The 21,503-nt window shown below is 63.4% G+C and overlaps 1 protein-coding gene across 1 annotated transcript; it reads right to left on the reverse strand.

The window, feature by feature from the left end:
• Nucleotides 1-722: 722 nt before the first annotated feature.
• EFNA2 (ephrin A2) lies at nucleotides 723-15,950 on the reverse strand. Its single transcript, XM_082380421.1, has 4 exons — nucleotides 15,643-15,950; nucleotides 4,958-5,274; nucleotides 2,832-2,897; nucleotides 723-2,162 (listed from the first exon to the last, which is right to left on the reverse strand). Exons 1-4 carry the CDS (start codon nucleotides 15,783-15,785, stop codon nucleotides 2,041-2,043), a joined length of 648 nt encoding a protein of 215 aa, XP_082236547.1. The 5' UTR covers nucleotides 15,786-15,950; the 3' UTR covers nucleotides 723-2,040.
• Nucleotides 15,951-21,503: the final 5,553 nt, after the last annotated feature.

Genomic DNA, 21,503 nt, shown 5'->3' on the forward strand with positions numbered 1-21,503 from the left:
CGTCGCTGGACCCAGCACGGCCGAATTAATTAGCTGACAGCCTTCCCTCTTGGCTAATTGTGCCCAGGACGCCGCAGTCCCTGCGGGTGACACTGAGGCAAGGAGCAGACCCGAGTCCCCAGTCTCTCCGCCCTGTTCTGTGCCTCTCCGGGGACAGGCTGGGGTGAAGGCCCCCGGGACCCCAGAAGCCTCTGACACATGTCTTTCGGAAAGCCAGGAGGGAATTCGAGATGGCAAACCCCCACCCTTGCCTGGAGCAGTTGGAGAAACTGAGTCACCCCTCCGCAGAGCTTGGCGACCAAGATGGCACGGAATTTGGTTGGATCCTAAAAGACCTGTCATAGAACCCAAGGACCGCCCCCAAGTGAGGACAAGGGTACAGGAGGCCTTGACTGGCCCTGGGGTCCAGGGATTCCCACCTGCTCAGGTGCATCGAGTGAAAGACACTTAACAAGCCCCTGCTGTGTATTCAAAGCCAGCTCCGTCTCTTCCCTCCATCCTCCCAGCTGCCCCAGGGGAGAGGGGCTTGTTCCCCTCTCCTAGGGGTGGTATGAAGGGCACAGCACCCCATAAGATGCTCAGTTCGGGGCCAGGCACCCAAACGATACACAAAACCAAAGGATCACAACTGGCCCCGGGGTCTCCAGACATTCCTTAAAGACACCCCTCCCCAGCAGGTTCCAGACCCGACCTGCGGCCCCAACACAGACACACAGCCTGGATGCTTACGCTCATTTTATTATAAAAAAATACAGAATCCAAAGTTGATTGTGACGGGGTTGCGGGGGGGGCCCGCCGCCAGCTCCAGGCGTGGCAATGCCGCCCGCCCACGACCCCTACAAAAGCCCCCCACTGGCGTGCCCGAGCCATCTTCCGGCGGCCGCGCACCATATATATTTATATATAATATATATAAAACACAGATCAGGAAAGGCGGGTAGAAATATGAAATCTGTATAAATGCACTGTTTACTTCATTAGAGTGTTTTTGGGAGGGAGTTTCTCTTTTTTGGTGGTGATGTTCCCCTCCCCCCCATTTTGTTTTGTCCTGTTTTCCCTTTTCTTACAAACATTATTAGTCATACAGTAGAGGGAAGGGGGTCTGACAGACAAAGGAGCTTATTGTGAAGTGCGGCTTCTACGCTAAGAAGTCTACCCCAACCCCCCCCCATCAAAATAAAAGCCCCCCCCCATGAAGGGGTGAGAGAAAAAGAAACATTCCAGTCCATCCTCAGGAATACAGTAAAAATAAATCACAGTATATACTTGCTGGCTCTATTTACAGAAATATAACGTCTTCTCGGCCTCGGGGGCGACTGTGTGAGGCTGGGCAGACAGGTGGGGCCTACATCATCTCTAAGACGTTGTGATGCTATGATTTCGAGGGGGCCGGGGCTCCATGGTGGCCGCTGGTGAAACCCCGTGGTTTTCTGCTCTAGGAGACAATCGCCAGGAGGGAGGAGGGTAGAGCTGGCAGGACAGGGGTCTGAGGGCCCCGCACCAGAATCGGGGGGACTCATCACCCGCCCCTTCTGCCTCAGGCCAGCCTGTCCCGTGGCACCTGGGGTTCCACTCCATGGTTGCCTCCACCCAGGACCCAACAAATGGAGTGACCAGGCCAGGGGTGCCCCAATCCCCCTCCCCTCAAGGGGGCCAGGGACCCCTGCCCCGTCTGTCTGTCCATTCTGTTTCCTTCCCAAAGTCACAGGCGACAGCAAGGAATAAATTAAATTAAAAACTCAAGTCTTTCTGATGCAACCATGAAAAATACACTTAAAAAACAAAAACAAAAACCAACATCACCAAGAGATCCCAGGGTTCAGCAGGTCCCCTGGACAAGACAGCATGGCCAGGAGCTGAGCAGACACCCGGCCCCTCTGGCACAGGGTTGGGGGACCTCGGCTGCCCTCACCCCCCTTCAGCCCTGGGGCGGGTGGACGGCCCCCTGCCCTGCGAAGCAGCACCAGTCGTGGGAGAAGCGGAGTCTCTATTTGGTCTCGGAGGCGGGCCATCAGGGCGGAGCCAACATCCCATTGGGGACTAGGAGCCCAGGAAGGTCCACAGTACGGGGACGGTGCTGAGGAAGAGCTGGCAGCTGCGCAGGCCGCTGCATGAGTTATTGCTGGTGAAGATGGGCTCGGGGGCCTCATACAGGCTCTCGTCTGGGTAGACAGGGAGACAGGGGGGTCAGTGGCAGGCCTCCCACCCCCCACCCTGCTTCCTAGACCTCACCACGACCTGACATTGTTAAACATCTCCATTACGGGACTTCCCTGGCGGTCCAGTGGTTAAGACTCCGCGCTCCCAATGCAGGGGGCACGGGTTCCACCCTTGGTCAGAGAGCTAAGATCCCATATGCACTGCGCAGCCAAAAAAAAAAAAAAAAAAAAAAAATCTCCATTTCGCTGCTCCTCCAAGGGCACAGAGATTTCTGTCCACCTCGGCTGAGGCTGTGCCTCCAATGCAGAGCATGGCAATCAGCAGGCGCCGGGTGAAGTGGCGAGGCTGCAGGATCCCCCTTCCCCATGTTTCAGGAGCTCAGAACACAGACCCGTTGGTCCATCTCAGAGAACTTCCGTGATACCCGCTCACTGGGTGAAGGGGGCTTCGGCCTCAATGAAGCCCAGCCATGGACTTCAACCCTCATTCTTGAAGGTCTGAAATGGCCCCATTTGCAGATGGAAAAACAGAGGCTCAGGCAGGGCCTGTCCCAGCCATCGCTGAGGTTGTGGGACTCCCCAGGCTATGCCATGACCGCCTCCTAACTCCGCTGACGACTCACTGGGTTCTGTGAGTTGAGGAGCCTACATGAACCCCCACCGATAACTTACTGGTCGGTCGCACGTAAACCTTCAGCCGCAGGCAGGGTCGGTCCACAGCATTGGGGGGCGTGGCAGCTGGAAGAAAGGGGTTGGGGGTTAGTAGGGCAGGAGGCTCTTGGTGCCTGAGACCTCTTGAGGCTGTATCCCCTTCCCTATGCCGGTAACCCAACCCTGACCCCAGGTTGGGGAATCCACCCATAAAACTCCTCATCATACATCAAAGCCCCAGACACAATGCCCATGATTTCCCAGAAGTCCTCTTGCACTCACCCCCTACCTCTCAGTTTGCTGAATCCTAACCCCAGAGACGGGGGTCAGGTGAGGTGTCTATGTCACCCCAGGGCTCCATCTCACCCCAGGGCATCACAGGGCAAAGTTCAAAGGTGATGAATAAAAATAGGTGTGTTTCCAATCAGCAAAAAAAGGGAATTCCCTGGCGGTCCAGTGGTTAGCTTTCACTGCCAGGGGCACGGCTTCCATCCTTGGTCGGGGAACTAAGATCCCGCATGCCATGCAGCACGGCCAAAAACAAAACAAAACAAAAATCAAACAGCAAAAAAAAAAAATCAGTGTAACCAAATGATTGACCAGGGATCAAATCCCTGCTCTCAGGGTGCCTATCGGCAAGTCACCCCCTATCTGGACCTCATCTGGTCCATGGGAGGTGCTTTGGCAATCATTCTTTCCATCTGGGTGACGCCGGGAACCCAGTTACCCCTGGGAAGGAGGCAGCTTCCGGCCTCACCTGGAGAGCGACCCACACCGCCGAGTCATGTGCAGGCCGAAGTGCATTGGGTCCTCACACCTAAAATTCCACCATAGGGCTCCCAGCTTCTTGGCCCACTTGGCGGGCGGGGGAGGTACCAGAGCATCAGCCATGAGTCAGGAGGGAGGAGCTCGGGGACCAGGACAGGGGCAGGGAGGGAGGCCTGAGGCCCTGCGGGGGGTGGGGCTCACACACGTGAACAGGCACGGGCACCCACACGGCTGCGGCTGGCCCTGCCCCCGCCTGTGCTCTCGGCCGGTCCTCTCTGTGGCCATCACCTCTGCCCGCCCCCCAGAAGCCCCTCGTGCTGGGAGATGAAGATAAAAAGCACGTAATAAAAGTAACATTCATCACAGAGATAGGACGAATAATTACAATAATTATCTTTATGAAACTCCCGTCTCGGAAAGAAAAATGTAATTTTTCTTATATTATGGAGACTTAATTTAAGCACCTTCTTCCCCTCCCCCACCCTCTTCTTCCCTGAATTAAAAAGAAAAATTCCAAATAGAGCAGAGAAAGGAGGAAATGGGAGCCTTGTAGAGTTTAATTTGACTCAGCAGGAACCGGGGTGGGGAGGCGCTGGTTCCCTCTCCGAAGCCCCGGGGGGCAGACCCCCCCTCCCACCTGCTCCCCATCAGCCCCCAGGACGCTGAGAAACGGGACTCCACAATCCGTTGAAGTCTCACCGCCTCGGGAGAGGCATCAGTCCGATGCCAAGGTGGGCTCCCTGATACCCCCTCTCAGCAGGGGCGATGCCTGGACCCCAGTATTCCTGGTTTAGGTTCTCAGACTACAGTCTGCCAAGGCCCCACTGAACGGGAACTTGAACCCAGGCCCGACTCTGCCGCCTCCCCAGACCCTGCCCTTGGCACTTGATGGGAAGGAAAAAGGGGCCCCTTGGGAACCCCTGATGCCCAGGACAGGTGGGGGCAGCCTACCCGGCCCCCACGCAAGGCTCACAGCGGGGCACGCATGCCCAGTGTCCCAAGGCTGCCACCAGCTGACAGGGAAAAGTCCCACGCTCCTCGGGGAATCTGGGCGCGGGTGGGCCGCTGGGAGGTGGGGGGTGGGCCCGGGAGACCCCTGCCGGGTCCAGGGTTGGTCGCCCTCACCCCCTCCCTCAAGATTTCGCAGGCCTCAGTTTCCCGCCTCAGTGCAATGGGGGGACGGCACCCCCGGTCTCAGTGTGGGACAGGCTGACCACATGGTCCCAGTCCAGAGGCCCAGAGGCTTATCCAGAGGCCGAGGTCACAGGGGGGCTTGCGGGGAGGATGGCGAGACCACCGGAGCACCCGCCCGGAGACGGAGGCCAGCGCGGAGGAGGGGGCCCCCCCCCCCCTCGCGCCCCTGGCCCGCCTCCACTCACAGATGTAGTAGTACTCATGGCCCGGGCGGAACTCGAAGCCCAGCGAGAAGGGCGTGAAGAGCTGGAACTTCTCCGAGAACTTGAGCGGCCCCCCGGGCGCCGCGGGCCGGTTACACTCCCAGCGCTTGAAGCCGCGCTGCCGGTGGTCGCAGGAGGCGTGGCCCTCGCCGTTGACCATGTACAGCACGTAGTGCTCCATGCGCTCGGCCGGCGGCAGTGGCGCCCCGTAGTGCGGGCAGTAGATGTCCAGGTAGTCGTTGATGCTCACCTCCACCGTGTAGCCGCCGCCGTCGTCGTCCGCCGAGCCCGCGTGGAACCTGGGGGCGGGGCCGGCGGTCAGCGCGGGGGGAGGGGCGGGGCCCGAGATGGGGATGACGGATCAGTGCAAGGGAGAAGGGGAGGGTCAGGGATGGGGTAAATAGAGAGGGGTCAGCGGTCAGCGCGTGGGAGGGGACGGGGTAGGGGACAGGAAGCACGAAGGCGGGTGGAGACGGGTCAGTGCAGGTAGAAAGGGGTAGGTCAGAGATGGGGAAGGGGGAGGGCTTAGGGGACCGATGGGCGGGCACCCTACCCACAGACAGGTGCCAGGGTCCGAGCCCACGGCCCCCTGCCTGGCACAACCCTGCCCCACCAAGGCCACAGCAGGCTCCTTGACACTGGGACTAGCGCTGAGCCCACGAGGTGGGCGCTGGGGAAGAGGGGCTGCCGGCAGGCATTCTGGATAACCACGTGCAAACGAGCAGGCGCCACGTGACTCGGAGCCCCCCAGTCTCTCCACCCCCTGCAGAATCCACATCTGGGCCCCTCAGCCGCAACAGGCCTGGCACAAGATGTCCCCCACCCCACCAGGAAGTCCCTCTCCAAAAACCTTACTGCTTGACTTTGATGCCCCCTCCTCCAGGCAGCCCCCCACGCCATCCCCAGATGCAGCCTCCTCAGCTTTCCTTTTGCAAATTTGCCTGCCAAGAAGGCCGAGGGCAAGACTATACTTTCAGGGATCATTTCTATAGTTCGTTACTAGAGAGGTTTCAATATTACTCAGCCATAAAAAAAAATGAAATTGAGTTATTTGTAGTGAGGTGGATGGACCGAGAGTCTGTCATACAGAGTGAAATAAGTCAGAAAGAGAAAAATAAATACCGTATGCTAACACATACATATGGAATCTAAAAAAAAAAAAAATGGTTCTGAAGAACCTAGGGCCAGGACAGGAATAAAAACAACGCGGACATAGAGAATGGACTTGAGGACATGGGGAGGGGGAAGCGTAAGCTGGGACAAAGTGAGAGAGTGGCATGGACTTATATACACTACCAAATGTAAAATAGATAGCTAGTGGGAAGAGGCCGCATAGCACAGGGAGATCAGCTCGGTGCTTTGTGACCACCTAGAGGGGTGGGATAGGGAGGGTGGGAGGGAGACGCAAGAGGGAGGGGATATGGGGGTATATGTATACGTATAGCTGATTCACTTTGTTATAAAGCAGAAACTAACACACCATTGTAAAGCAATTATACTCCAATAAAGATGTAAAAAAAAAAAAAAAAAGAAGGCCGAGGGCAGTGTGGGACACAGGCCAAGTGTTCCCAGCCTCTCTGGGGCAAGCTCTGCCCCTCCCCTAGCCTCAGTTTCCCCAGAGGGGGCGGGGTTTGGCATAAAGGATGCTCAGGCCCTCCCTCGCTCAGTCCAACTCAGGGGTGCCCTGGGTTCAAGCCCTCCAGCCCCACCCCTTCCATCCTGTGTGACATCCTTCCTTCTTCCTCCAGAGCCTCCAAAATCTGGCAGCTACCCCTCAACTTCCTGGTCACCCCACCAGCTTCCCCACCCCTGACACCTCCACCCCCAAGCCCTGCCTCCCAGGCTTTGCTCTGGAGGTCTCCCCACACTGTCATGCAGCCTGCACCCCTTTCTCTGGGGGGGGGGCTCCTGACCCAGGCTCATCTGTCAAGGATGGAGGTCAGCTGAGCGAGGGACCAGCAGCTCCCCTTCCATCACCGCCTCGGGCTACAGCGCCAGGAGCCCCTAGACCTCCTGGATGCGGTGCCCCAGGCCCGTCATGTAAACGTGGCCTGGACCGAGGGGGGACAAGGGGGCCTCCTGAGAGGGGCTTATTAGCACATAAAAGGCCTGAGCATCAGAGGGTTGGGGGGCGGGCTCCCCCAGCCTCCTCCACTCTCTGTATCGGCTGGGAAACTGAGGCCTAGTGCGGGTCAGAGGCAGGGAGGGCTGCTAGGATCCCAGCCACGCCGCTGCCTCCGTGCCCGCCGTGCCAGCCGCCCCGGCCCATGGGAGGGAGCAAGGTGGCCCCCGTGCCGGGGGCGCTAATCCCCACAGCTGGCACCTGAGGGGGCAGCTGGATTATCAGATGGCATCGGCTGGCCCCCCCCACGCCCGTGAGACTGAGCCAGGTGGGGGCGAGGGCTCCTGGGAACCCAGAGCTGGAATGACGGAGACAGGGGACCAGCTCATGGTGCCTCAGTCTCCCCCTCCGTCAGCAGGGACCCAGCGTGATGATTCACGTCTGGGGCTGAGGTCAAGGCTCGCAGAATTTCAGGTTGGGGAGCGGGGGAGTGGATTCACCTCCAGCCCCTTCCCTGCTCCACTGGGTTCGTCCAGGGACGGGGAGGCCACCCCCTCTCGCAGAGGTGGGAAGGCGTTTGCAGAATAAATGTGTCTGGCCTCGGGGGTCAGTTGGGGGCCAAGGAACCTCAAATGTGGGTCAGTCACAGGTTGGAACCCAGCTAGGTCTCAGCTCCTCTTCTCAAAGCCTCAGTTTCCAACTCTGTGCCGTGGGGATGGTCCTCAAGGCTGATGGGAGAACTCCAGCTCTGTACACAGCAGGCACTGCATAGATGCATGCGGGGCGGCCCTGGGTCGGGCTGGGACCCTGCCCGTCCCTCAGGCAGCTCCACGGCTGGCCAGGCACGGGCGTCTCATTGACCGGCCGCGTCCTCCGGCCCCTTGGGCACGATCGATGCAGAAGCTGCTCCAGGCTTTTTGAAAAGTCATTTTCGCTCCTTCCCGGCCCCACTGAAAGCCCCATTGATCAGCCGATCAATGGCAGCTGTGGCCCAGCAGCCGCCCAGGGACCCAGCCTCACCCAGGTGGGCCCTGCAGGGGAGGCTGTGACGGGGAACCACAGGCAGTGGGGGGAGTCCTGGTCCTGGCCTCCGGCCCTCAGTGTTCCCTCTTGCCCTGGCACGATGCCGAGGGATGTATACTCAACCTGAAAGAGAACGTGACTCCACGCACGGTCTTTCTGGAGAGAACGGACTCCAGAAGGTGGGCTCCCCTTTCCTCCTGCCTGTCCCATCAGGCTTGCCTCCCTCCCCCCGTGACACCTGCACCCGTCAGGTCCCCCCAGCTCACTTTCTGAAGAACATCAGAGACCGAAGCTGCTTTGCTGTCTCAGAGGCTGGACACCTGGGCCCCACTAGGGCGGCCAGACTCCTGCCTCCCAAAATCCAGGGCTCACTTTTCTGAGTGTATATCAGACCCCGTGACCCACTGTCTCAAAGCCCTCCATTGGCTCCCCCAAAACTGAACAAAATCCACAGTCCTCCCAGGCCCATGAGGCCACATGTGGCCCCCGTCCATCCCCAACCTCATTGCCCTCTGGCTCCCCCAGCTCACTCCCCTCCAGGCACACCAGCCTCCGGGCTGCTCCTGGTCCCACCCCAGGGCCTTTTTTTTTTGGCTGCGTTGGGTCTTCGTTGCTGCACGCGGGCTTTCTCTAGTTGCGGCGAGGGGGGGCTACTCTTTGTTGCTGTGCGCAGGTTTCTCTTCTCTTGTTGCAGTTGCAGAGCACGGGCTCTAGTCGCGCGCGGGCTTCAGTAGTTGTGGTGCCTGGGCTCAGTAGTTATGGCTCGTGGGCTCTAGAGCGCAGGCTCACTAGTTGCGGAGCACGGGCTTAGCTGCTCCACAGCATGTGGGATCTTCCCGGACCAGGGCTCGAACCCGGGTCCCCTGCATTGGCAGGCGGATTCCTAATCACTGTGCCACCAGGGAAGCCCCACCCCAGGGCCTTTGCACATGCTGTTCCCTCTGCCTGGCACGTTTTTCCCTACTTTTTCCCTACATTTTTCCCTACTTTTTTTTTCATCTCGTTTGGACATCATCGTATTTATACCTTTAAGCAGCCCATTGTCTGCCTTCCTTGGATCCTGGGGGTTGGCCTCCTTCTCTGCCCTTTTCCCTGTAGCCCGCACAGGCCCTGTATACAGTGGTGCTCGATACATGTTTGCTAATCAAACAAAGGCCAAAGACTCGAGGTCTCTGAGGTGCTAGAGTCATGGGGAGCAGAAAGCTGCCCCCCAGGTGGGGGAGTGAGGACCCCAGACAGGCGGGTCCCCAGGAGACGCCTACACCCACACACACACCTGAGCTCTGGCCGCCTAAATGGACCATTTTTCTCCCTTCCCTGCTCTAAAATAGTGATGGCCTTGCTGCGTTGGCATTCCTGTTCCAAGTTGGCGCCTTGCCCCTGCTCAGGGTGACGCTTATGCAGGGGAGCAGGCCCCCACCCCAAACGGAGCCTGGTGAGAGCAAGACAAAGCCTTCATTTCCTCCGTTAGTGCCGAAGCCTGATATGCAAATGCTCCGCGGGAGCGGCGGATAGAGATCGAAATTCTCACTAAGGGGTTAATGACTGACTTGGGATGGTTCCCAGACAGAGGGCTCCCGAGGCTTTCAGACCTCCCCGCCCCCGCCCCGCCCCACCTTCACCCCCAGCTGCTCACCCTGCCGGCCTCCTGCCAACGTCCACCCTGCAGGCAGCACCCCCAAAGCCCAGGTGACCCTTACCCGCCACCAACCCACCCACCACCCCTTCCCCAGCAACACCCAGCCCGCAGCTAATCAGCTCCAATCGGGCGACTGTCAAGTCATTAGATGCTAATAGCAAAGCCACTAATTAGGAGTCTCACCCAAAATGGGGGTGGGGTGCTGTGCCACCTTCCCAGACTGGAAACTGAGGCACGGGCAAGGCGGGCAGTGGAGTCTGTGTCCCCCTCACTCCCTGTGGCTCTGCCTCTATCTCCCTGGTCTGAGTCCATGCACAGCTCCTACTAAAGGCACTCAGACATGCCAACAAAGATCCCAGCAAACAGTACGCCCAGGCCGGCCTGAGTGGGCAAAACAGCCCCGAGGCCCAGGGTGGACCGAGCTCGCCCATCCCTGCCTGCCACCCCCAGCAAGACCCCTGAGACCTGTGTCCTCCCCCAGCTTTTCTAGGGGCCAAGAAGACATGTCCCCCATCCAAGGCCTGGCCGCCTTCCTCCTGCTGGTGGGAAGTGGGGAGGACCTCCCAGAAAATTAGGGCCCCAAGGTGGTGCAGGATCAGCTGAGAAAGGACGATTATGGCCTTGTGTGTGGATGGGTAAACTGAGGCACGGGCCCCAGAGCTGAAGCAAGAGGTAAACAAATGGGGCTGGGTGGGCAGGAAAGGTAGGGGGAGGGCCTCAGGGCCACCCCACCCCTCAGGCCTTGGTCTGAGGCAGGAGGAGGCCCAGGTGCACGGTCCACGGGGCACACCTGCCTCGGTCACCGCGTCCTCCTCTGCCCCCCGGCCTGCATGGCGTCCCTGATGCTCCTCGGCCAGCCGCAGACGTGGCTGCCTCTTGGAGGGGGTCACCCCACTGGACTCGACTTCCTCATGGCCACCGAGGAGTCACTTTCTCTGGGTCCATGAAACGGGGGCTTAAGGGGGAGCCCGACCCATGGGGTGGGCAGATTAGGGGGTGCGTGGCTGGGTTGGGGCGGGCGAGGGGCAACGTGGCCCGGGTGGTGGAACGAGCCCCTCGAAGCCAGGGTCCCTGCGTGGGAGGGGGTGTGGGGACAGGCCCCCCCCCCCAGGGCCGGCCGGTGCAGAGCTCGGACTCTGGCTTCTGTGCTCCCAGCCTTCTGCTGCGCGTCCGCCATGGGACAGCCACAAAGGCGGCTCTGCCCTCTCCCCGCATGGCCCACCAGGTGGGGGATGCAGCCAAGCCCCCTCTGGACCCGTTTCCAAAGAGACAATTTCCCCAAAGCAGCACCTGGCGGAGGGGGGCAAGGCTGGCCGAGTGCCGGGTCCTGAGGAGGAGGAAAGGGGAAGGGGGGTGTCCCAGAGAAAACCTGCTGCGAGGCGGGACCTCCCTTCAGGCAGACCCGGCTCGGAAGCTGCAGAACCAGCCATCGGCCCTGAAAGAAGTCTGTCTTCCAGACCCCCGTTCACGCACCTGCCGTCCCGAGGAAAACCACCTTTGCACCCATGACCTCGAGGGACCCGTGAACCTCACGGGACGTCTGCTGGGGGGTCCCGAGGTCAGAGACGGCCGCCCCTTCCCCGGCCCAGCTCCCAGGCAGGCTGGAGGCGCCCCCCGCACCGCCCTGTGTCCTGAGCTGGTCCCTAGCCTCGGTTCCTTCCTCTGCAAACTGAGCAGCCTGGGCAGGGGAGAGGTCCACTGCGGGGAGGGACCAAGGCTGGGGACAGGAAGCCTGTGGACCCCAGCTTCAGCGCCCAGGCCCCCAGCAGGGTGGGGGTATCTGAGAAACACCCCGCAGTCCCGGCACTGCGGTTCCCCCCTAACGTCACGACTGCTGCAGATGTGAGGGCCTGGTCCCCAAGGCTCCCCCGCTTGCCCACAGGAGCTGCATCGGTTTCCTCTCCCCCTCGGGGGCCTCTGATTCCCTGGGGTCACGCCCATGCCTCGCCCGTCCACGCTGCGCCCTGCTGCCATCTGCAGAGTGACAACACCCACCGGCCCACTTCCTGGAGGAGGCGCGGGGGCTCCGAGCAGCCAAGCTGCCCACCCGAGGGCACAGCCGGGCTTCCCAGATCCCCGAGTCCGAGCCCCGGCCCCCCACGGCCCCCCAGACCCATGGATCCTCACTCTCCAAGCCACCCCCCACCCCACCCTGCAAGCCGGGTGGTCGAGCCTCTTCCAAAGGAAACAAAAAAGCCTCATGCAGCAAAATATGGCATCGCCCCCTTCAAAGCCGGTTCCCCGGAGGCGTGGACGAGGCTGGCAGGGACCGGGGTGCCCGACATCCCCCCCCCCCATGGGGAAGATGCTGCCCCAGTCGCCATCTTCCCACCCGGTCGTTTGAGAGGGGAACGTGGCTGCCGCCCACACCCGAGGGTGATCAGAGCCTCCACCCGGGTCCGCACCGCTGGGTCCACCCGGGCTACAGGACCCCAACCAGGTGGGGGTCCCCGGGGACGGCGGGTGTCCTGCCGGTGCCAGCTCTGAACCTCGATGGCCCCTCTGCACCGAGGGTGGCACGGTGCCCATGGGACGTGGCCACGTCCCCCCAGCAGGAACCCACTGGGCTGGAGGAGGGGGCGGAGGAGGAGCGGCCGGGCGGGCAGGGAGGGCAAGCTGTGCCCCCACTGGTGTGGAGTGTCTGCCCCCTCACCGGAGCCCCCGGGACGGCCAGAGCCGGGCCGCACACGCAGGTACTCTAAAGACATGCATGCATCCCACATACAGATGCACCTGCTCCCCAGGTGCCAATCTGCACACACAGATATACACACGCACCTCAGACACCACGTACATTCCACACCCAGACACACTGCTGCAAACATGCATGCACCCCGCACACGTGTGTACTCCAGGCACACTCACGTGGGCGCATGCAAATGTCCAGGGCCAGGGTCGCCGTGCACACGTAGGCACACGAGCGTCTGTGTGGCGGGGTGACGCATGTGCTCCACACACACAGTTCTGCACCTCCCAGGGCCCCAGGACCCCCGAACATCATGGGCGAGAACACGCAGCTACACGCAGTGACACGTGCAGACACACCCTGCAGCTCAAAGAGACTCCTGGGTGCCCCCGGGTCCCCCATGTACACAGATGCACCCGCAGCCCCACGCTCGGCCCGTGAGCAGTCGACCAGGACCCCCGGCCCAGTCCCACCAGGGCCGCGGACAGGTCCAGAGACGCCCGGCAGCCAGCCCGGAAGTGCCCGGCCCAGGCAGGGGCCGGCCGGAGAGACGGCTGGACAGTCGGCTGGTCGGGGTGCCGGGGCCAGGTGGCTGGACTGGGCTCCACCCTTTGGCTGCGGCGGAGGTGGGTGCAGGGCTTCCTGGCAACGTCCGCCAGCCTCACGTGCGCAGGAAATACACGGCACAGCAGGAGAACGCAACTGGGGAGACACAGCCACATACGCGTCACCTCGGCGCGGGTGCCAGGCCCGGCCGGGCGAGGGTGGCCGGCCTCACTGAGCCCACCTGAGCGCACTCATCCCCTCCCACCCCTGCTCCTCCGCTGGCTGCCCGACCGCCCCCCACCCGAGCCTGCCCAGCCCTGGCTCCGTCCCCGTCCCCACGGTGCCTTTTGTGTGCGCCCCTGTCCCCGGCACGGCCCCTGTCCCCGGCACGGCCCCTGTCTCCGGCACGGCCCCTGTCCCCGGCACGGCCCCTGTCTCCGGCACGGCCCCCCCGTCCCTGCGTTCCCCATCTCCTCCTCCTGCCGCCGCCACCAATCTCTCTGTTTCGACCCCATCCTTGTCTCTCCCCGCACAGGCCCGTCTCTGCCCGCAGGACTGCCTCCTGCGTGGGGCCCGCTCAATGACTCCACACCTCTCCCCGCACCCCCGGACCCTGGCAGCTGCCCCCGGGACTGGGTGCCCTCAGGAAATCTCCATTCCGGGTGCCCTCGGACCCCGAGGCCGGACAGCACCCCTCCTCCCGTGACTGGCACACACCCTGTCACCGGACGCAGATTCCAGTCCAGACACCCCTGGACACGAAACCTCCTGAGGGGCCCCTGGGCCTCCAAGGCCCCCTTTGGAAGAGCCCCTGAACCTCAGCGATGGATGGAGCCCCAATTCTGGACCCAACCGGGCTTCTTGGGCAAGGGGCTCCCCAGGGCCCCAGACCCCATCGCAAGAGGTCGGGGAGGTCACCTCCCACCCAGGATGCCCCAGGCAGAGAAGGGGGAGGAGAGGTAGGAGAGGAAGGCCCTGACTGCCAGGGTCTGCGCTGGACAGCAAGGCCGTCCCCTCGGGCGGCTGGTCGGAGCGGGGCTATCAGGTCAGCAACAGGAGGCGGCCGAGCGGCCGGCCAGAGCCCGGCCCCAGGGGCTGCCTCCTTCCCGGCCGAGGTCCTGCCTGCGGCCCGGTGGCAGGTGGGGCAGCAGGCGGCCCCAACGACCCCCTTCTGTCCCCGTTCGAGGCTCCTCGCGTGTCTGGCGTTTGCTAGAACAAAGGACAGGCCATGCCGGGACGGAGATTCCGGAGCTGAAACCAAAAACTTGGGCCGGGGAAGTGCTGCCCGCTGGGCTCCCTGCTCGGCCGCAAGGAAGAGCCTTAATCAAACCCACATGTGACCAGCGGGGCGGGCCGCGCGGGGGACCAGCTCCATGGTGGCCCGGCCAACCCTCCTAGGCCCGGGGTCTCTGCCCTCGGCCCCGGGGCCCAACCCCACAGCCAGGCAATGGAGGGGGGTGTCTGGGCGTGCTCCCTGCCTCCACCCAGGACCCTGACTGCCCTGGTCCCAGGCCTGCCTCAAAGATGGCCCTTTATGCAACTTTCCAGCGGAGGATGGAGAACGGTGGGGGACAGTGAGGGGACGGCGGGCTGTGGAAGGCGGTGCGGCTGGTGCTTGAAAACCGAGAGAAAGTGACTGGTAGCAGAGGGTCAGGGGGCGGGGAGGCCAGCGCCTCTACCCCCACGTGCAGCCCGGCTGGCCTTGGTACAACGGTGACCGTGACCGTGGGGCTGACCGGGAGCAGCAGGACCCCGAAGCCCCATCTCCCACGGATCCCCAGCCCGCTCCAGCCTCCCAGACCCTGGATGGCCCGAAGTGTCTGCTGCTGTCCAGGATGTGGTCAGTCACCAGCAAACTTTTCTCACTCGACAAACAAGGGCTTCTGCTGCCCCCCAGATGGCACTCAGCGCCTGACACCGAGGAGGACTGCAGGCAGGCGGGCGGGGCAACTCGGCCGGGCGTGGCAGGCTGGGCACAAGGCCACCTGGGTCCCTGCCCCAGCTCTGCTCCCCTGGCCGTGACCTTGAGCCAGCCGCTCGGCCCCTCTGTGCCTCAGTTTCCCCACCAGCGCCAGAACAGGAGAGGACGCCACCTGGTCAGGACTCCCGGGACAGACCACCAGCCCCCTTGGTGCCTCAGTCTCTCTGTCCCTGCAAAGCAGGGGCCAGGGACCCCCTGCAGCGAATGTGGACGCCGGCCCGTAGGGAGGGACATTCTAACTTCCCCAAGTTCATCTGGGGACCCGCCGGCAGAACGCACCCCTGGACTCCTCCCCCGAGGGGCCACGGTCCCCCACCTCCGGGCGCGGCTCAGTGACAAGGTTCCCGGGAATCCCCACCAACTCTAAAGCCAGCGGGGGTCCCTGGAGAAGCCAGAAGATGGGGTGCCCCAAGTCCGGGGAGGGAACTCAGGGCCGCACTGCATCTGAGGGTGCCAGAGGGGATCCCCAAACTCCAGGGCCGGCGGCGCGCCGGGGCATGCAGGGCGCCCAAATCTGCAGGCGGCGGGGCGCCCTGGGGGTAGATGCCCACGGAGCGTGAGTCCCCCAAACTCTGGGGGCCGGAACTCCCTGGGGGCGCCCTTGGGAAGCGGGCGCCCCCACTCCGGGGGCAGCGCGCAGGGCCGCCCCGAGCCCGGGGCGGGAGACCAGGCTGGGATGGGGGCGTGCGGAGTCTCCCGGCGCCCGGTCCCCGCCCGCGGCCACGCTCACCTGGGGTTGCTGCGGTTCCAGTAGACGGCGTAGCGGTCCGAGTTGGCGCGGGCGGCGTCCTCGGCGCGCGCGAAGGGCGGAGGCGGCGGCAGCGGCAGCAGCAGCAGCAGCAGCGGCAGCAGCGGGCGCTGCGCGGGCGCCATGGCCCCGGTCCGGCCGCCGCGCTCGCCTGGCCGCCGCCTGCCAGCCGTCTCCGCCTCCTCCGCCGCCGCCGAGCGGGCGGGCGCGGGGCGGGCGGGAGGAGGGAGCGCCGGCGCTTGGAGATCCCCGGCCGCCCCCGCCTGAGCGCGCGCGACCTCGGGCGCCGGAGAAGTCAGGCGGCGGCGGCGGGCGGGGCGCCGGGGCGCCGGCCCGGCCGCTCGGACTCTGAGAGCACGGGCCGTCGCCGCCGCACCGCCGGGGAGGGGCCGGGACTCCGGCCTTTGTCCCGCCCGAGCGCCGGGAGGGCCGCGGGCGCCCCCTCCTGCCGTGCCCCAGCCGCGCGGGGGCTGGGCGGGGGGCTCCAGCCCCCGCCGCGCCCCTACCTCTCCACCCCCCGCCCCGCCCCGCCCCGACTTTCCGGGACGCGTCCCTCCCGTCGGGCTGCCTGCACCCCCGGGGTCCTGCCCCCCCAGCTCCCCGGCCACCCCAACTCTGAGGGGCCCTGCATCCGCCCCTGTCATCACGGGGACAGGCCGGGGTCGCTGAGTTGCTCTCAGTCACCTCCATTCAAGCCACCAAGCGGGTCTCCAGAGCCTGGCCCGGCGCCAGAAGCAGAAGACACAGAGATTGCTCACCCCCATCTCCCCTCCCTCATTCAAACCCAGACCCCGAAATCCTAAACCAGGCCCAGCCAATGCCGTACCACCCTGTCCAGCCTGGTGAAGAGTTTTACAGTCAGGCTGACCAAAGTCCAAAGCCAGTGTCCACTGCTGCCACCCAGGGGGACCCCAGGGCAGTCACTTCTCCTCTCTGAGTCTGTTTGTTCATCTAGGAAACAAAATAGGAATCCTGACCTCAGCCCCTAAGGGTGCTAAGCACAGTAGGTGCCCAATACTCCCAGCAACCCGGAGTTGGGTCCAGGCCAACAGCGGGTGGGAGCACGGGGAGTCTGACCGGGGCGGAAGATAGGAAGGGCGTCAGGCGGAGGGTGCAGCTTCAGCAAGGGGCTAGAGTGCCTGATGGGTTCGGGGCACTCAGTGACCACTCCCCGAGGAAGGGGGCAAATTGCTGACTGTGGAACTGGGAGACTGTCCTTCATTTCTGTCCTTATTCATGTCATAGTCTCCCTCACCAGGCTCTGAGTTTGTGGAGGTACGCTGTCACCAAGTGCTGGCAGGAAAGTGCCAGAGGTGCCCAGCCAGATTCCACCTCTCTGGCTTTGTTTCACTCTCCCAGGCCTGGTGCAGGGTCTGGGAGCCAAGAGCTGGAAGGTCCCCATGTGAGGGATTATCGAAACTCCTCGCAAGAACCTCGAGAGGCCAGAGACCGGCAAACCAAGCTTTGCCCCAGCCAGGCGGGGATGGTAAATGCACCCGCCCCAGCTACACATTTCCGATATGCTGTGGCCACGTTCCACATGTGCCCTGAGCTTCCTGCTCTCCTCCCGGCACTTACCCCTCTTTGCTTGGGCTGCACCGTGCCTGGGAGGCCTTCCCCTCTCTTCCTGTAAAATTCTGGTTCCTCCTTCAAGGCCTGTCGTCCTCCCTGTACTTCAGCTACCCCCCACACCCCGCCCACAAGGCTCTCTGTTCTCTGCCCTCCAGGGAACTCTGCCCATCTGTTTGGGGTGTTCTGGCTTCTGGGTCTTGTCCATTGACTGCAGGTGCCCAAGTGTGAAGTCCCAGGGCTGGCTGAGGCGGCTCCACAGAGGAGGGTGGGAACCTGCCCCCAGGTGGTGGGTGGGGCAGGCCCGGGAGGCCGAGAGAGGACCAGAACGGGCCCAGGGTCACCTGGCAAGGCCCCAAACAGACCATCTGGACACCACTGGAGTGAGGGCCTGGGGCTCCAGCCACACAGGCCAGGCTCTCGGCCCGGGCTGGCTGGTCTGGCTCTTTGGGAAGTGATGGGGCCACCACTCTGGAAGGCGTGGGGCCTGAGCCCAGGAAGAGGGGCTGCGAGCCCAGGGGTGCCAGGCCTGGCCGGCAAAGGGGTCCACCCAGAAGCTCTCTCTGCCCTGGGATGAGAGCACCCTCCATGGCATGGGACTTCATGGATGGGCGAGGGTCTCTTCTGTCACACCCAGCAGGACTTGGACCCGCAGGGTTGCAGGGGTGTGGGAGACAGAAGGGCACAGCAGGTGAGGGGACATCCGGCAAAGGCCCGGATGGGTCGGCTCATTTGCATGCAGGGGCCACCGAGGCGAGAGCCGCTGCCGCTGAGCGGATTTGAGCAGAAGCTCCGTTTTCCTTCTGTTCTTGTCTCTCTCTCAAGGTCAGAGCCCGAGCAGGGACAGGAACAAAGGCGCACGTCCCCCATTCAACCTCCCTGCGCCCGCCGCGCTCCCGGAGGAGGGGCCCCCGGGGAGGGGAGGGGAGGGCAGGGCTGCTCCACGGTCCGGCCCCGGGTAAGGCGGGGACGGGGGCGCGGGAACAGCTGCCCATCTGCCCTTGCGGACCCCTGCCCGGTGGGTCCCGCTGTGGGCCCCCAAGAGGCTCTGTCGGCCTCCCAGAGTGGGTGGCCATCCCAGCCTCCAGGCTCTACCGGCAGGGGGGGTCAGCTAAGGTCAGGGGTCATTCTGGAGTAAGCTTCTGCTGGAATCAAGGGTCAGTGGTCAGGCTCACTTTGGGGACCGTGGTCAGTCTTAGGTTCAAGGCTCAGTCAGGGTCAGGGGTCACTCAGGGTTGACTGTCAGCCCCAGGCCCAGACCCAGGGCAGGGTTTTTGATGGGGTCTGTCCCCGTCCACTGCAGTCTGCACTCCTGGGCTCGAAGGTCCACCTCAGACTCAGGGAGGGTCTTGTCCGAGCCGGGCCCAGACCTGCCCCTAGTCTGTGCCCAGCACCCCTGCTCCAGCACCCACTGCCCACCGCCCACCAACCCTGACCGATCACCCCCTACCCACTGTCCCCTGCCCACCCCCACTGGCTCCTGACCCACCATTGGTCATCCGCCGCCCACGAGCCCCAACACATCACACACCACCCATCACCCTCTGCCCACTGACCCCCGGCCCAGGGCCCACCACCCATTACCTGTCGCCCCAGCCCACAGGGTGAATTCCCAGGGCTTGGCATCAGCGACCAGCACCCCCTCAACCTTCAAAGGCCACAGTGCCTTGAAGAAAGCTAAAAATATGCGGGCAAAAATTTCTCATTACAGAAAATATTGGACCCAGTCCGCCGCCCGCTCCGGCTCGAGCGCTTTTCAAGAGGCGGGAAGGGGTCGCCGGGGAGGGCAGGGGGTCTTGGCGGGTCTGGGGCTTCACTGAACCAGGTCAGAGCGGGCCTCAAGAAGAGTCCTCCAGGCTGTGACTGAGCATAAACAAACCAACGGGTCCCTTTCTCTTGCTGGTAAATTAAAATTCCCACCCTCATGTCCAGTGACCAGTCAGGCCCTTGAAACCTCAGCCCGGACCTCAGATTCCTGCAAGCTCCACAGCCAGGCCAGCGCCGGACCAAGCAGGCGTCACCCCAGCTATTACCCCCTCCCCCTCCTCCTCCTCCTCCCCCCTCCCCTCCCTCCTCTCCACCCTCCTCCCTCCTCCCCCTCCCAGCCCCAGGGCCCTGGACACAGACCCCCTCCTCCCAGTGGCCACCTGACAGTCTGGGGGCTAGACCACCACTGTCCAAAAGAACTACCCACAAGGATGGACAAGTCCAACACAGGCACCACCAGCAGTTCCACATGGCTACTGGGCACATGAAATGTGGTCAGTACGATGAGGAACAGGACTTTAGACTTCACCTACGTTTAATTAACGTGGATATAAATAGCTAGTCACGGTCACCATACTGGGTGGCACGGCTCTGGGTGGAGCCGTGCCTGGGTGGCCACCTGGACCGCCACTCTTGTCCGGGACCAGGACCTCAAGGCCTGCGTAGAGAAGGGAGGTGGCGGCTCAGCGCAGAGAGGAGATGGGGGAGGCGGGGCTGAGCCCCCGGGTAGGATGGGGGATCAGGGGAGGGGTCCTGGGAACCCCAAGGAGGGCACAGCTCCCTCGCCTGCTGACCCCAGGGGAGCGGGGGCCACGTCCGAGGGAGACCACGTCAGAACCAGCAGAAGGGCTCCCAACTACAGGGAAGACGCCTGGCCTTGACCAGCTTCCCCGCCCCCTCCCGGCCCCAGTCCCCAGACGGAGAACCGAGGTTGGGGGCGGGGCCGTCTAGCCTCACAGCGAGCCTCCCGGGAGCCAGAGACCCCAACGTGGCCCCCGGGCCGAGGGGGCTGCTTTGCTGCGTGTCCAGTGGGCACTCCCAGGGTGGGGGCTGGGGGACGGAGGTGGTGGGAGGGGCCTCGAGGGCGCCGGGCTGTGGGTCTGCGCACCCTCACCCGGCGCGGGCTTGGGACCCGCTGCGGGCGACACCCGTGTGTGCGCGCGTGTGGGCTTGTGCCTTGTGTCCGTCCCGCACGCCTGGCGGCCGTGTCGCCTGTCCTCGCAGCCGTGTCATGCCTGTGCCCGTGTGTGAGTGCGGGGAAGGTGCTGGAACGCCTCCCGAGCCGGCATGCACACGCACACGCGGCCCTCCAGCCACCCGGGCCCAGGGGCCTTTCATCTCGCGCTGACAGGCCCCTCTCCCGGCTCTTAGCCGCAGAGAACTTCCCGCTAATAGTGCATTAACCTTGGCGGGGGCTGCCAATTACTCGGCACTAACGCCGGGGGCGCGGTGCGCGCGCGGACGGCGCTGACAGGCGCAGGGGCCCGGGAAGCGGGCGGGGCTCCCCCCCACCCGAGGGGGGCGGGCAGGAGGCGCGGGGCTGCGGGGGGCACGCGGTGTGTTCCCGGCTCCGGATGGCAGAGCGCGGGGTCTCTCCTGACCTCATTAGAGTAATTAATGTGCCTTTTGAAGCTCGAGAAATCGCTCAGAGCTGTGGGAAAGGGGCGCAGATCACGGGGTGGGGGGTGGGGGCTGGGGGCGGGCCGTGGACGGTGTCTGAGCGCCTGTTAAAAGCGTGTCCCAGCGGATCAGACACGGAGAGAGACGGAGTGACAGAGAGGGACAGACAGAAACCCAGGGAGGCTGAGTGAGAGACAGTGCAGATGGAGACACCAACAGGGAGACAAGCAGAGGTTCAAAGACAGAGACACAGAGACAAAAAGACAGAGATGCGTGGAGAGAGACCCACAGGGAGAACAGATGGGGAAGAAAGAGTGGCCAGAGCCCGGGGGTCAGGGGGCGTGACATCTCAGGGCCTCCCAGGGACTCTGGCCTCACTTCCTCAACCCTCCCTGGCTGCTGGGGACCGGCTCACCACTCCGTACAGGACCCTCCCAAAGAATGGGGGTGGCGGGGGCAGTTAGGACTTCCTGGAGGCAGCAGCTGGGCGCCAGAGGGGCTAGAGGAAGTGTGAGCAGACTTGGGGCAGGGTCGGGGGCTGCCAACAGAGATGACCAAGGAAGCCAACTGGGGGCCAATGCAGAGGACCCCGGCTGGAGAGAGGGGTGGCCAGCTGACCATGACAGCTCTTCTGCAGGAAGTCAGGCTCAGGCTGGGCCAGGAGGATCAACAGGACTGCAAGGTAGACGGGCCCCAGAGGCTGATGGGTCTTGAGTGGGCAGCAGGCTGGGACCATCCCATGGTGGACATGGCAACAAGGTGGGGTTGAGAAGGTGTGCGAAACAGGCCCCCGACTTCGAAGTACTTCCCCACCTGTACAACGGTTTGCCTCAGGCCAGCCCGGGACCACAGGCCAGCATGGTAGAGGCCGGGCAGCACAAGGCTGC

The sequence above is a fragment of the Balaenoptera borealis genome, assembly GCF_965194805.1.
Source record: "Balaenoptera borealis genome assembly, chromosome: 2".
Taxonomy (NCBI): domain Eukaryota; kingdom Metazoa; phylum Chordata; class Mammalia; order Artiodactyla; family Balaenopteridae; genus Balaenoptera; species Balaenoptera borealis.

Coding starts and splice junctions, on each gene's coding strand:
- EFNA2 (XM_082380421.1), bottom strand. CDS start 15,785: ATGGCGCCCGCGCAGCGCCCGCTGCTGCCGCTGCTGCTGCTGCTGCTG. Junction 2,898..4,957: donor CCATGAGTACTACTACATCT/GTGAGTGGAGGC, acceptor CCTTTCTTCCAG/CTGCCACGCCCCCCAATGCT. Junction 2,163..2,831: donor GGTTTACGTGCGACCGACCA/GTAAGTTATCGG, acceptor CTGTCTACCCAG/ACGAGAGCCTGTATGAGGCC.